Source organism: Eublepharis macularius, chromosome 16 (genome assembly GCF_028583425.1).
Source record: "Eublepharis macularius isolate TG4126 chromosome 16, MPM_Emac_v1.0, whole genome shotgun sequence".
Classification (NCBI taxonomy): domain Eukaryota; kingdom Metazoa; phylum Chordata; class Lepidosauria; order Squamata; family Eublepharidae; genus Eublepharis; species Eublepharis macularius.
Genome location: NC_072805.1, coordinates 43,794,791 through 43,811,272, shown reverse-complemented (window position 1 = coordinate 43,811,272; position 16,482 = coordinate 43,794,791). Strand labels below are relative to the sequence as shown.

The 16,482-nt window shown below is 44.1% G+C and overlaps 1 protein-coding gene across 1 annotated transcript in view; it reads right to left on the bottom strand.

The window, feature by feature from the left end:
- Positions 1–16,482, bottom strand: part of CDH13 (cadherin 13) — an 879,383-nt gene that overhangs the window by 86,713 nt on the left and 776,188 nt on the right. Inside the window, exons 9-10 of the mRNA XM_055000790.1 lie at positions 13,089–13,271; positions 11,827–12,080 (exon numbers count right to left, since the gene is read on the bottom strand). Coding sequence (XP_054856765.1) covers positions 11,827–12,080; positions 13,089–13,271 — 437 coding nt within the window. The remainder of the gene's footprint in view (positions 1–11,826; positions 12,081–13,088; positions 13,272–16,482) is intronic.

Here is a 16,482-nt window from a genome sequence, read left to right as displayed (position 1 = left end):
ATCAGATGCCAGGTAAAGTCCCAAGAGAAGAATGCCCCATTGACAGTGTACCAACACTTGTTTCTCACTTTAACACAAACATATATCCAGTTCCTTCATCTTTTCTGTGCTACCTTCCACCAAGAAAGCAACCTCTGTGAAATTTACTGATCTCTTCTGAACCTATTCCAATCTAATTTAGATTGTGAAACACCCAAATGGATATGATATTCCAAATGAGATGGAGATGAATTAATGCACTAACTTGCTACAAGATTTATCACCTTACTTTCTTAGAATCTCTCTACACAAGATGCCTCAGCGTGTGTTCGTTAAGTGTAGGGAGACACAATGTTAGCCGGGAAGCATAGTTTAAAAAGACAGAGCCCGCAGAGATTGCTCCTCAGAGGGTTTGTGCAGCTAGTAATAAACCACTAAGGCTCGTCCCTCCAATGATATGGGCTTGTTTATTACAAATATTGCTATTTCAATTCAAACCACCCCCCAATCAAAATACATTTTTGACCCAATATGTTTGATCCTTTAGAATCAAATGAGTTCCATTCTCAAACTGAAAATGCAAAGGAAGATGAGAATTGCCTCGAAAATGAACAGCCTTGTAGGACTCTTGACAAAACCAGCTCTATTCAAACTTCCAAGTAACTAATTTGAATCCTGCTCAGGCAAATTGCGCTCAGGAAACTAGTTTGGTTTGCATCAGTTTATGATACAGAAACGCTCTTGTGTTCTCTATTCATGAGTTCAGAACGTTGTGCCGAGCACACTTGCTGATTCTGTTTACTGCTACAACTTAACAGAGCCTCTTCGATATTCATACTGCAGAGCAAAAACACTTCCTTTGCATTAAGGAGCCTCAGAGCTCAGCAAGAATGCTTTCTGAAAGTGCCCTGTGCCATGCAGCTCTAAATATATGTACAAGCACATGTTTCCTTTCGTCCTTTATTTATAAGAAACACTGGATCCGCACCAGAATGACCGTCGTGGGTTTTCAGATTGTTGCATTCAACTTTGGCGAGTGTGTGTGGGAGGAGCCAACCCAGAATGAATTTAACACATTGTGAATGGTAGCAGTCGCAGAACTGGCCCTAGCCAGCCCATGGCAACATGACTGAAAAGCAACCAGAAAGTGACTAGAAGCAGACCCGGTGACTGCCACAGGCACAAGAGATCATGGCAAAGAGCCCCTGTGGATTAAAGTCCGGGTTCAGTAAAGGACTGAGTGGGGGCAGCTAAAAATACTGTTAAATTATTTATTTTCTATGTTCTTACATTATCATGAGACATTTTATTGCTGGGACTGAGCAATCAACCTTTCTGTAACTTGGGCCTAACTACAAGTTTCGAAGTCCTTGGGTTGTGTCCAGATCCACTGAGCATGGGCGGAGCATTAGAGGCACGTTCTATGCTCAGAATTCAGTTCCCAGGCAAATAGGGTCTGGATATTGATCAGGATCATGGCCATTTTCACACGTTGTTAATGTTACTCAGGACTGCACAACACTCAAGGAACGGTGGCATCTTCATGGCGTGATTTCTGACGTCACCTCGTCACGGTTCCATTTTCGTGGCATGATGACATCAGAAATCACGCCATAAAGACGCTAGCATTCCATGAGTGTTGAGCGATGTTGTGTAACATTAACGATGTTTGAAAATGACTAATGTCACCTGAGGAAAGGGTGCTTAGCCCCTCTCCCCCGTACCTTTTCCTTGGGGTGTTATTTGCATCACTGGGGAAATCTAGTACACATGGAGAATCCACCAGGGCAAATGGTGTCTCCCTGGAATCATAAGCACCTTCTCCCAGCATATCATGGCCTTGACATGATCGTTGCATGCCTCCTAATTGTGTTCCCAGTGTAGAAGCTGCAACCCATGTCTGACCTAATGTTTTTATGTTGGATCCACAGGTATTGTGATGCACGGGGAAGCCCTGTGATGCTCAGAATAATTATAAAACTGCTCATGCCTCATCCCAGACAAAAGTTCAAATCAGTTTGATGTAGTGGTTAAGAGCAGCAGGACTCTAATCTGGAGAGCCAGGTTTGATCCCCCACTCCACTGCTTGAAGCCAGCTGGGTGACCTTGGGATAGTCACAGCTCTCTCAGAGCTCTCTCAGCCCCATCCACCTCACAGGGTGATTGCTTCAGTGTTTATTATGGTCATTGACCAGCACAACTTAGAATCAAACAATTCAGTTAACATCAATTGTTAAAAACAAGCGAGGGTGATCGTTGTAGGGATAATAATAACATACTTTGTAAATGGCTCTCAGTGGGTGTTAAGTTGTCCTGAAGGGCGGTATATAAGTCAAATGTTGTTGCTGTTGTTATTACTATTAAAGGGGGCTTTTATATGCCATCAGCCCTCGAGCCATGAAGGTTTGGGATAATGTGTTGGCCAAGCCCTACAATGGTGCTTCTCTCTACATTCACCAGATCTGGTAGTCCTGAGATGGTAGTATAAGGAAGCCTCTTCCGTTCTCTAAGAGATGGTTCAGGGCGCTCACGGTAAGAGGTTATTGACCCTACAAGTTTTGACTAATTGAAATGGAATTCGTAAAAACCTCCCACTTCCTTCAGCGCAGGACATCTTGTAAGACAGAAAATAGATTCTCACCTGGCCTATTAGCAAGCAGCCAATTCTACATCACAACACAAGGAGGAGGGTGAATACAGGAACAGCCTGCCCAAGACTCAGAGGGGTAAATGCAGGCTTGTTATAAGTCCTCAATATATCCCCCTTCCCATGAGCCAGAGCACATGAGAGCTGCTTTGCATGCTGGAGATACACACAACTCTGCCTCCTCCCATCTGGCAGTAGGATGGGAAGAAATTGATTCTCTTGGCTAGTCGTTGAACAGGCCTGATTGTATCCAGTTTTAAAAAGGAAGGCTGTATCCATGTATATATCGACTATGGCAAGCTCTGATTTGCCACAGGCAGCCAATCTGCATCTCTGTGTTACGTGCTGTCAAGTGGCTTCTGACTTAGGGTGACCCTATGAACTAATTAACTTCAAAATGTCCTATCATTGACAGCCTTGCCCAGGTCTTGCAAACTGAAGGCTGCGGCTTCCTTTATTGAGTCAATCCATCTCATACTGGGTCTTCTTTTCCAACTGCCTTTAAATTCTCCTGGCATCCTTTCCAGTGACCGTAGTACATACAATGGTTGTTGTGGATTTTCCAGGCTGTATTGCCGTGGTCTTGGCATTGTAGTTCCTGTCGTTTCGCCAGCAGCTGTGACTGGCATTTTCAGAGGTGTAGCACCCCCTCACCTCTGCAGGAGTATACCGCATACCCTGCAGCTGTGGACCAGTTTACATCGGGACCACACAGCATATCATCCAGACAAGAATAAAAGATCATGAAAGACACTGCAGACTTGGCCATCCAGAAAAATCAGCAGTGGCTGAACATAGCCTAACTCAGTGGCTGAACATAGCCCAACTCAAACAGGACACAGAATCCTATTCCAGGACACTAAAATACTGGACAACACTTCCAACTACTTCATCAGATTGCACAGGGGAGCCATTGAAATTCATAAGCATAAGCACAATTTCAACAGGAAAGAAGAGACTTTAAGATGGTTTCCAGTCCTGAAAAACTCCAGGCTAACAAAATACTCTACATCCTACAATAGCCCTGCAGAGAAGAATACCATATCAGGCACCAATCCATATGCAAAAGAACCTCCTCAGGATACAGTGAAGCCTCCCGCCATTAGCATTCCACACCCTGGGAAACTCTTACAGGATGACTCAGCCCAACCCCACCTTCCTGAGTAGATATATATTACCTGCCAACATCTTCTCCACACTGTGACACTGAGAGATCTCTGTCTTTTGGTGCTACACCTCTGAAGATGCCAGCCACAGCTGCTGGCGAAACGTCAGGAACTACAATGCTAAGACCATGGCCATACAGCCCAGAAAATACACAACAACCATCGTTCTCCGGCCGTGAAAGCCTTCAACAATATATCGAAGTACATACAACTTTATCCCTTAAAACCTGTCCCAAGTTAGCCCATTCAGATACACAGCAACCGAATTATATGCAGCTCCTATAACTCAGTATGCTAAATTTGTCACTCTCTGTGATATCGTTCTTTGTGCAAAATCACAGCCTGCCCTCTTAACCTCAAGACTAGTTTTTGTTCTGTTATTGTCACTCTATTGTAGACATTCAGCCTAAGGAAAGAAAATCTCTCCTTGGGAAAAGAGGGAGTAAAAAGAAACATTCAAAAATGGTAGCAGGCGCTCTGGTCAAAGCAATGTCTTGTGCTCTGGATCATGCGCCAATTGTTATTCAAGATTGCTAAATCCTGTGGACTTTGTGATTCGTGCTACGCAGCCAAGCGGATTTCTGCTCTTCTGTCTGCCTAGGTTAGGCTATTTGCAAACCAAAGGAGTGCTTTTGTGAGCTGCTAGGGCCGCCTGCAATTTGCATTAGCAGAATAATTATTAAAAAATTGGCAAACTCACTGAGTACGGGGTTGGGGGGAAAAGGGAGGGGGCACGTCAAGATTATCAGAATCGTCCACAGACTGGTGTTTTCGTAACCCTTTCCACGTCTCCTCCATTTCTCCGGAGACAGCTTCCTTTCCAGCCCAAAAGATCAAATGCTGAAAATAATTAACAGGGCTGTTCTTACCAAAAGCACTCCCCTGACAATAGTTACACCTGTCAATAACTTCTGTGCTGTAACTTTTCACATTGAGGTTTGACTAATGCACCCTTCAGCAGGTGTGTGTGTAGGGTCATCTATGAATACCTCTGGCATGTAACAGAGATTCCGCAGCACTAGTCTGTCCATCAACAGCCACCTGCGACAGCCAAAATGACATCAGAAGTCCCTGGAGCAATGACTACAGTGAAACAAATGGGTAAACCTGAATATAATAAATATATTTAAAAAAAACAATAAACAGAAGAACTGACACCAGTTCAGAGCCCAGTGCAGAGTTATTCCTGACACAGAAACATGAAATATTCATACTGGGTTTTTAACTAGGTTCTTTCACGCTAGGAACTGAACTCTCTAATTATAGACCCTAACTTCCCTCAACTTGTAATTTGAGGACTTGCATCTGCTTAAGTTTTCCTTTACGGTATTTTAACTCCTGTGTCACTCAATCCCATCTGTAGATACAGAATGCTGCTTGCTTGTGTACATAAATACTTGCTTTGCAGAATGAGAGACAGTGTAGTATAGTGGTTAGGCTAGGATCTGGGAAACCCAGGTTCGACTCCCCACTCTGCCATGAAACATGGCTGCTTGACTTAGAGCCAGTCACATACTCTGATCCTAATCTACCTCACAGGGAGGTTGTGTAAAATGGAGAAAGGGAGAATGTTATAAGCTACTTTGGGCCCCCATCGGGGGCGGGAAGTAAATGATTAAATTAACAAATGAGTTAAATGTTGCTACAAAGGCCAACTCTCTTCTGAAAATGTCTTTTGGCACTTGGCTGTTCTTTGGGAAATAGACTCAAATGAACAGAGGATGGATGGACCTATTACATCCCCCCCCCCCCGCTCCTAAGGAGCTCATTGGTTCTCTCTGCTTCTATTTTCTTCTTACTACGACTCTGTGCAGTAGATTAGGATGCAAGACTAAATAGCCAAAGGTCACCCTGGGAGCTCATTTGAATGATGACTAGGTAGAGTTAACAATCCCCCACTGAGGGCGGGGGATCCCTCACCCCCACCTTCTGCCCCCCCCCCCACTTACCTGGCTGGCAGGGGGGAAAAGATGGAGGAATGTGCCTCCTGGGGCGTGCTCCCAGGTGGTGCAGCTCCTTCTTGCATGCCACAGTGGGCTGATTTGGGTCCCAAATGGGGACATTCTAGGGTCCTGCAGAATTATTGTGTGTGGCCATGGCAGCGCTCCCATGCTCCACAATGGGCCGATTTTGGCCCCAAACTGCAGAGCACAGAAGCGCTGCCAGGAGGGACCTGGAGACCTGGATTTCACAGTGGGCCAGTTTAGCCCCCAAAATGGGCCCAATTTGGCCCCAAATGGGCCAAAATCACCTCACTGTGGATTGCGGGAGTGCTCCCAGGGGCAGCATGATGCCCTGCACAATTACATCCCGGAAATGATGTCATTGCATGGCCCGGGAGCACACATGTTTGCAAAGAGGACCTGCAATAATGTGAGTGCTGTGTCTCCCGCCTCCTGCCAGGAGGGTAAAGGGACCAGGCAACCTACAACTAGGGATTTGGACTCCCCATGGAACGCAATGTTGAAGCCAATAATCTTGTATGCATAATTATGAACTCAGGATTTTGGGGACTGGAATACCTCTGTTTATGGTTTTTATCCTGCCCTTCCTCTGAGGTTCATAGGGTTCTCTCTTCTTCCTTTAGCCTAATTCAATAAGGTGTGCTGCTTGTATGTACCGAGATCTCTTTATTTCAAATAGCATGTCTCCTTGGATTGAACAATATATTGTTTCTCCCTCCGCAGTTAAAGTGCAGACGTGTTGGTAAATGAGAATAACCTGATATATTTGCACATTCTGTCACCACAGGAGATTCAAACCAGGAAACAGCATTCGTGTGTCACAAAATGACATTATAATTGATTCTCCAGTCTTTAAATGTGAGACAATGGCAACATTTAATAGTCCACCCTCATCCTTGGAGACATAATGTGGAATATTATTTTGATACTACAAAAGACATAATTTAACTGCATTGATCCTAGGTGGCCCTTTTTTCTGCAAACAAAAAAGTAGGCACTTTCTTGAATGTCGTTCTTTAGTTGAAGGGCATCTATTTCCCAATAGGCTGGGGAAACAGAAAATTGGGGCAGATAATTATTCTGCTAGTAGGTATCAGAACGAATATGCATGCAGCTTAGAATCTTTTTTTAAAAAAGTGTCTCAGATGCTTCCTTAATGAGTTAGGGACCATAGACTTCACCACTATGTTGCCTTACATATTATCTGTTGCTTTGAATAGGTACTCCTATATGCTACCTGTGCTTCACGTTGTCTCATGTCAGTCCTAGAATTGCTTATGTTCAGTTTCAGCATTTCTTCAACTCTGTATTGGATGCTTGCTAATGCTATGTCTTTGTAAACTTGTATTTATTTATCCTAATGGCATTGTTTATGGAAATGCCATTGACATTGTGTGGAAATATCCTTGATACTGTATGGAAATGTCCTTGGTATTAATTGTACTAATCTCACACTGTGTAATCTGCCTCGAATCTCAGTGAGAAAGGCGGACTACAAAGGACATAAATGAAGTAAATAAAAATAAAATAAATAATACCTGACATGAGAGGATTTTTTTGCCACGTTTTATTTTGCAGGATAAACTACAAATTCACAGAACTAAAAAAAAAGGTCTCCTTTCCGAAACTCATTTTCATTACTTCCACCCAACAATTGCTGATGAACCACTGTGTATCTCTGAGCCCAGTACAAAGTGCTGAGAGATTGCGAGAGCAGAGACTTACCCAATGGCATCTGGAAGTGCTTTGATATCGCTTGCAGCTGCATACCTGGAAGTGAGGTTGTCACATTATGGGACACTCTAGGATTCCCCCAAAACTCTCTGGTAAAAACTGCTTTGGGCTCCTCTCTCTCCACATTACCTTCTACTGTTCTGTTGAGCAGCTGTGAGGGACTAAGGCTGAGACCTGAGCTACAAGTGACGCCTGACACAGGTTGGACACTTGTCCCTCAGGTTTTGATGGGAAATGTAGGCATCCTGGTCTTGCAGCTGTAATGGAGAGCCAAGCTGTAAAACCAGGACGCCTACATTTCCCATCAAAACTTGAGGGAAGCTGACAAGTGTCCAACCTGTGTAAGGCGTCAAGTGCAGTTTGGCTCCGAGTGTGAGAAGTTTCCCATCAACTCAGGCAATCTAGTGATGCTATGCTGGTTTCTACCTTTAGGGCCCTAAATGGTTTGGGTTGAAGACACCTGGTAAGTTGGTCCCAGCTATACACATTTTGAGGTTGGCTGAGAAAGAGAGAAGATTCTGCTGAACAAATCTGATTGGCAGGAAATGACATCAGAGTTTTCTCAGCAGCTGACCTGCTCTTTGGCCCTCATTCCCCTTTGCATTTCCTTCAAGTCCTTCTGCTAACAGCAGAAAACAATTTTTTTCAAAAAAAAAAATTCAGAATGGTCTTTTTCATTACATTTTGTCTCCAGCCTATGTAAATTTGAACGGCTGCTATTACTGATAGATTATATTGCAATATGGCTTGAGTATTTATTTTAGCTTTTTAAAAGCTAAAATAAATAGCTTCTAACCTATTTGCAAATGGCTTCTAATCTATGGACTGTTTTATGGTTGTCATTTTAGGCTGGTGATGTTGTCTTATGCAGTTTTTATGTCTCAGCTTGTTCTCAACGGCTTTTAAAAATATTGATAAATGTTACGGTGTTTTAATAACGAAACAGAAAAGAGTCCAGTAGCACCTCTGGATCTATGGTGTTTTAATGTTTTCATTTATTGCATTTTACTTTGTGAGTCAACTTGAGCAGGGCTCTGGTGTGAGAGCATATAAATTCTCTAACTAAATGAATAGGAAAGTGAGGTGTGAATCTTTTAATAAACAAAGAAACAAGGGAGCTCCAGCTTGCACATCTGTTTCCTTGGCCTCTTACAGTCTTTTTATACGTTATTAAGTACCCAGGGATGCTCAAATGAACCTCATTTCATGTGTCCCCCTTCCAACTTCCTATGCACTCGCTCACACTGCCACACTTCAATTTGTTCCCCATGAGTACATTCCTGCATTAGATCAGTTCCTCCTCAACTGCTAAAACTATCTCAGTTCTCCCCATCTCCACATCCATTCATTGAAATGCAGATCTTAACAGTTTCTCACACCTTAAATAAATGCAAATCGGCAAGCCAAAGGAGCCTCATAGCAAAAACCGAGCCGCACTCACTTGAAAATACAACCACACAAAGGAAGCTCCCATGAAAGCGGCATGTGCTTGCACCAAGCCTGCACGTGAATTGAGGACCACGCATAAAATCCAGCACTTGCGCTTCCCCAGGTACTTTGCAACATGCAGACAGACTGTTCCGAGATTTCTCTTTCAAGGAAGAGTGTTGTTTCTGTGACTGGCAGGAATACCCACTTGGGGTGTGTGTGTGTTCCTTTTTGATTTTTTAATGTTGACATAGTCTGCTGATTTGGCTTCCTCGTTTTCATTCCATTCCTTCCTTTCATTTACACCATTCCCCACCATCTATGGACCACTGTCACACCACTTATACATTAGGCACTATTTATGCACCACCGGGCAAAAGGAAGTTGAAAAGGGCACTGACTTTAATGGGGAAAATCAACACGACGAAAGAGCAACTGGTGCAACAAGATAGAATTGCAGCTCCAGAGGAGTTAGCCGCATTAGTCTGTAGCAGCAAAATAGTAAAGAGCCCAGGAGCGCCTTTGAGACTAACCAACTTTATTGTAGCATGAGCTTTCGAGAGCCACAGCTCTCTTCATCAGATGCAACTGGCAATGCATCTGACAAAGAGAACTGTGGTTCTCAAAAGCTGACAATGCATCTGACGAAGAGAGCTGTGGCTCTCGAAGGCTTATGCTACAATAAAGTTGGTCAGTCTTAAAGGTGCTACTGGACTCTTTACTAAGAAAGAATCTGAGATCTGTTGCTCACAAAGGAGAAATCAGTTCACAATGAGGAAGTTCCACTGAAGTCAGACAGCTCTTACACTCAGCCTCCACCCCAAAGCCTGTTCGTGGAGTACTAAAATGAGACTTAGATCTGCCTCTCCTTCCGTATGACATTTCTGCACGGATTATCATCAATGGAACCATCAGAAGGAGGTCACAAAGCAGCCAGACATCCTCCATCATATCCCGCTACAACTCCGGCTATGAGCTCTCTCCCTCCATCTTCCCTCTGGCTTTCAATTAGCATCAGTGAAGGAGGACAGACGCAGCCAGCTATCCTCTATCATTCCTAGAGCCATCTCCAGCAAAACAACTCCCTCCCTCCCTCCAGTCCAATCAACGGGCCATCAGAAAGAGGGTGGGAAGCAGCCAGACAGCATCCATCTTACCTGGAATCCGGAGGAGTTAGCCGTGTTAGTCTGCAGTAAGCCAAAAAGCAAAATAAAAGGGCTAACCAATGAAGAAATATAAATGTCTTTCAATTCAATTTTGTCAAGGAATAAAGTGCATAAGAGTGCAAATTGCTATAGAGACATACCGTCAAAATGTACAGTCAAAATTTACAGCATAGCAGGAACAGCGGCAACGAACAGTAACAGTCAAGAAATTCACACAAGGGCTCAACCGCTAAAGCCCAATGGTGCAACAACGAGAGGTACATGTACACAGAAATATCTCTAAACCATTTTTCTTATCGAACTCTTATTACAAGTGCAGATAGGCAAGAAAGGGAGAACACAAGACACGCCCCCCCCACTCAATAAGATGTCAGCAAAGAGCTTGTTTCGAACTCTCTTCCTCAGGAGTCATGATTATAATTACACCTGAAATGCAACACACCACCATGAAGCTCTTTGGTGGAAAGGTCAGCACCTCACAGGGTACAGCCGCTTTGTCTGGTGTTAGTCTGAAGTAGCAAAATCAAAAAGAGTCCAGTAGCACCTTTAAGACTAACCAACTTTACTGTAGCATAAGCTTTCGAGAATCACAGGTCTCTTCGTCAGAAGCATCTGATGAAGAGAACTGTGATTCTCGAAAGCTTATGCTACAGTAAAGTTGGTTAGTTTTAAAGGTGCTACTGGACTCTTTTTGACCTGGAATCCAGCTCCAGTTAAGAACCTCCCCCCCCCCTAAAGCTTTCAAGAACTGCCTCCCTGAAGTTTCCAATTACCATCAGAAAAGAAGACCAGAAACAGCCAAACATCCTCCTTCAAACCTGGATCCAGCTCTGGTTAAGAACGCCTTCCCTTCCGCTTCCAATTTACCATCAATGGGACCATGAGAAGGATGGCGTGAAGTAGCCGACTGACACCATCATTCTTTATTCCTTAGTCACGTGCATGTATATGTGCCATCAAGTCGTAACTGACTTATGGCAACCCCTGCTGGGGCTTTCAAGGCAAGTGAGAGGCAGAGGTGGTTTGCCACTGCCTTCCTCTGCAGAGTCTTCCTTGGTGGTCACCCATCCAAGTACCAACCCTGCTTAGCTTCTGAGATGTGACAAGATCAGGCTATCACATGCTGCCTTCCTTCCACCTTAATCACAGGGGCTAAGAAACTCTTCCATGAAGAACATAATTAGTGGGATACAATAATGCCCATCTTTCTCCAACGGATGGGTTCAACGTCCCAATTACTGGGAGGTGTTCATTGGACCTTTCCCTTCAATTGTAATTTGCGTTCAATTTCCTGTGAGATGATTTTGTCTGAGAAGCAGGATAAAAATACAATAAATGCATAATTACTGGAGCATTCATTTTCAGGGGGGGGGGGAATAATAGATTCCTATCCAGTACTTCTCATCCCTCTGTAATTCCATCATGTGCAACACACAGCCAAGTTCGGCAGACACACGGAATCAAATTGAAGAATGCGAAATATTTAAAGAGTAAATTTCCAAATGCAACTTTAACCTGCTTTTCCATATTCTGCTCAAGCTGGTTTTTAGTCCTCAATTTGCAATTACACACTTCAGGATATGCATTTCAGCCACTGATCAGTCTGCCCAAAATACAAGGACAACAACTTATCCCTTTGAAACCTTTGCGCACCGAAAAATCTGAAATGGATATCAATATTTATCGTATTGATAAGAAATCCTCATGAGTAGTACACTTGGAGGAAAGAACGTTTAACTTACCTTATTGTCTGATGCTGCAATTTATCTGGATCGGTTGCGTTGACGGTGAACACGATACTGCCTACTGGAATATTTTCCTGTTTGGTAACAGCCATTGGGTTCGGGTGGAAAACAGGCCCTTCATTTACATCCAAAACGGTGATCTGAACAGTGGCTGTGGAGCTGGTGCCGTAGGCAATGTCTGGAACCAACGGATCTTCATTTTCTACTTTGATCAGGAGGGTGTGGAAAGCTGAAATCTCGTAATCCAAAGGCTGAAAGACAGCAGAACACAGGATTGCCCATGTTTCAGTGCTTGCAGATTTAAGTACCTTCAGACCAAGGAACTGGCACTGGCTACCTCCTGGTGTCTCCTGAATGCTTTTCCATACGTCAAGAGAACAACCTTGTCTAGCTTTTCACTATCCATTTTATGTTAGGGTTTATGGTTGCCAGGCTGAGCCCCACAACCCATTGAAGGATTGGGGTCAAGGACATGGTAGAGGCAGCATTGTGTGCATCATTTCAGGGAAAACAGAAGTGACAATGGGTAGCTCTAGGAATTGCTGGAAACTCTAGTAAAACCATAGAGTTTCTGGCTATTCCTAGAGCTACCTGCCATCACTTCCAGTTTTCTCTAGAAGTGATGCAATGGCACTCACAATGCTGCCGGGGTTTTAAATTTTATCCCTGCTGCTGCTTGGTGTAGAAGTAGGCTCAGAAGAACGGTTCCCTTTGCCCTGACTGGAGGAATGCTAAGCCTAGGTAGGTTGTTCCGGGGCTTTTTTTCAGAGGGAATGCAGTGGAATGGCGTTCCAGCACTTCTTGTGTCCAGTGGCCCTACCCCCTGATCTCAGTTCCCCTGGAGGAAATGGCCATTTTGTAAGAGGTGTTTCTCCCTCGTTTCCCTCTTGAGAGTTCCACCACCTCTTTCCCCAGAAAAAAAAGCCCTGGTTTTGGCACTGTCTGCCATGTGGGCCCAGAGCTGCTCAGAGCTGGCTACAGATGGGTAGCAAGGCTGCCAAAAACACTGTCTACAGTTCCTACATAACTCAGAACAATCGTGACCTCCTCTCGGAAAGATGCAGTCACTGTTGACGGGCATTTCACAGTTAGTTTGGCAAGCACAGCACAGATCTTTAGAAACCGGTAGAGAGGACTCCAAACAAATATAAACAATCAGGAAAGCATGAGGAAATCTTGGGCACTGCCAAGCATAATGGACAGACAACGTAAGATATCCCATTCTCAGTACTTGAGAGAAACACAGAAATCCGTCTCACCTTCACAACGGACAACATCCCTTCATTATTCTTGGGATTTGTATGGATTTCGAAACTCTGGCCCGGGTTCCCATTGATGATGGTGTAAACTGCTCTCCAGGCACCCGTTGCTGGGTCGTCCCGATCTCCAACCGTTAAATTCACGATCACGTTCGTGGTGCCTTCCTTCACCGTGGCTTGGAACTCAAAATTAATAGAGAAGGCAAGAAGCATTACTCTCGTCAAACAAATGACCGCCACCGCCACAACAAATTTGTTTAAGGTGCTATTAATTATTTACCGCATCCAAAGGAAAAAAAAATGTAATCTTGGAGCGAAACTGAACGTTTTACAGGCCATAAATAATGCATTCACAGAGCATGAAGTCTGAGGAAGTGGATTACCATTTCACTGCCCTTGTTCTTGAAAGATTGTAGATAAAGAAAAAGAAAAAAAAAGGATTGAAACAGGCTTTGAAAACTCTCCGGTAAAGAATAATAATAAAAAAATCTTTTGTTAGCTTCCATTAATACAAAGTGGTTCCACATATAATACCAAAGGTGTCGTGAGCAACAATAGCTATACAAGGAAATACATTTGGAATGTATAACACTTCAGAAAGGATACTTTAAGGTGATTTGTACTCATTTGAACTCCCTCCCCCTTCCTGCTTGAAGCATAATATGACCTTGTGCTTTCCGTCTTGTGTGGATGAAACGAGGTGTTCCTTAGAATGAATGAAATGACTGGAGATTATCCCCCACCCCCGCACTTAATCTCCAAGCTACCAACTTTGCTTGTAAGTTTTCTTTCTGTTGCAAATATTCCCCAAAGCTGTGTGACACATTTGTGGTCGGCAACACCGTAATTGTTTATTGGCTAGCTAGGAAGGGCTGTCACATAGCTCAAATCAGCCTCGCAGGCGCCAAGCACGGGGTCAGGCTGACCCTGTTACATGCTTGTGTGTGTGTTATATGGGCAGGCAGCGGCCGACACAATGAGACTGCAAATTGGCACGGAGCAGATGGCGATGTTCTTTCTGGAAACAAACCAACTGTGTTTCCTCAGCTGACCGTCGCCATCGGGTCAAAGGTTTGGTGAGGAGCGTCTTAGCTTTCTTCCGAGCCAGGGAATGTTCCATCGGTGCCCCAGGATGGTAATCTTTGAGTATATCCCAAGCTTTTCCCATTGTAAGAAAGGAAGGAAGCTACTGTGTATCCAAAGTGCCATGTGCAGTGCACACTGAAATGCACCGGGAGGTCATGGAGTCAAGCCAGCCCAATGCATCAAAGCGATCCGAGGTCAGACTCTCACTCCCTGATTGCAGCTCCTCCCCTTCAGAGGTGAGGCAGGTGGCAACTAGAAACAGGGCATTTTCTGTGGTGGCCCCTCACCTTTGGAACATGCTCGCCCTCGAGGCTTACTTGGCGCTTACTTTACCGCTTTTCAGGCACCAGGTCAAAACACATCTTTTTACCAGGGTTTTTAACTTCCCAGCTTTTTTAATGGTCTGTTTGATGGATAATTTTTATGCTTGACTTGTTTTTCTATTGTGACGTTAATTTAATTATAAGCTGCCATGAGCAGAACTCTGAAGAGGAAGGACAGAAATATCCCAAATGAATAAGTACAGTCCGCTATGCCTGCTCCTTTCCCTCCACATGGGCGGGAAGGAGGCAGCATGGCACACAGCAGTAGGAAGGGGTCAAGAATCATCAGCCAACCCCACTGGCCTCAGGAACACTGGCCAAAAACTGGTGGGGGTTCAAGTAACCCAGGTCTGTTTTCCTGGTATTGTTATCAGGCAGCTCTGCACTTCTCTCCCATCCTGCAGTAAAAGATTAGCTATGATGAAGACCACAGAGATCTGGGGAATTCTTAGAGCAATATGAGGTGGTGATGGTGGCTGTGACATCACTTCCAGGTGAAGAGAATAGAGATTTTGAGAATTCCTAGAGCAATGTGTGATGTCACTTCCAGGTAAAGAAAATTGAGAGCTGGGGGATTCCTAGAGCAACATCGTAACCCACTTTCTGCCCACTTCCTGGAGGAAAGCAACTGCAGGGCTGTCAGCCAACTCAAGACAATGCCTACCACCACAAAGTACGTAGCAACCATACCACTGCTTGCTGGGTGGACTGGGAGGAGACACCAGGCAACTGAATATTTTGAATGGGCCTTAACTTCAGGAGGTCTTCATCCCATTTCTCAAACTGATTTGACCTCTGATGCTATGAATGCGGAGTTCATCAGGTGAATCAAGTCCCTGCTGTAGATTTTACCCATTTGAATAAGTGGTGGCCGATCATTTAATCCATAAAGTTTGTGCTTGCCTTCTTATATTTATGAGGTGCCTGTGCAAGCAACACAAATCTGATACCCCTTTCAAAGCGGGCAACTGGTTGAGCCAAGTTAGACAGCAACAAGTCATACTAGTGTTCAACCCTCCAGTGACTGTTAAATATGATTAGATCAGGCATTAATTGATTCTCTTCATTTTTTAATAGCTACTCATCCCCGAAGTCCCACAATCAATTGAGAACAAAACAGATGAGCCCAGATGTGTATTTAAGCTGTTGCCGACAGCCTCCATTGTGCGGCACCTTGGGACGGCTCCCCAACCGGTTTAAACTGGGTCAGCGTATATATAGCTCATTTGTGTCTGCAGAGACACCTTCTCTGAGAAGTTTAACCTCCAAAGAAGATTTATTCATTTCATTGCAAGTGACTAGCCTCAAGCAGAAACAAGAACTTCAACGCAAAGGGTGTGAATCCACTTCACGTAGATTCGCGTGTCCAAATTGGCATTTTGAGACCTCTCTTGTAAACCAGATTAACATTATAATAATTCCTTTTCTGCAGATGGAAACAGGACTTGTGAGGCTTACAAATTCATGGAGGTCTATTAGTGGCTTCTCGGTGTGACCAGCAAGCCCCCTCAACATCTGCTTGCCCAACCCAGTTGCAAGGAGGCCTGCAACGATGCAGAAAAATTGACAGGCGAGGCTGCATCTCACAGCTCTACCTCTACAAGCATATGAACATTTTCATTCTACCCCATAAATAAGCCAACCTGTTTTCTCAATCATCCTTGCCAATTATACCTTCTTGCCCCAGCAATGGTCGTTTTAGATACCAGACTACTATTGGGCAAAATCAGGAAAATAGTCTTAATGCATTATCAAAAAAGTGTTTATCTAATTTCAGCCTTACTGTCCAATGCAAATTCAGCTTGACTAGAGTCAAGCTTGCCAAGGCATCTCTCTACACGAGATGCCTTGGCAAGTGTAGGGAGATGCAATATTAGCCAGGAAGTGTAGTTTAAAACGACAGAGACGGCAGAGATCACTCCTCAGAGGGTTTGTCAATTTCACCTCTCCAGTCTAAAACTGTGTGGGATCCCATCCAGAGGGCA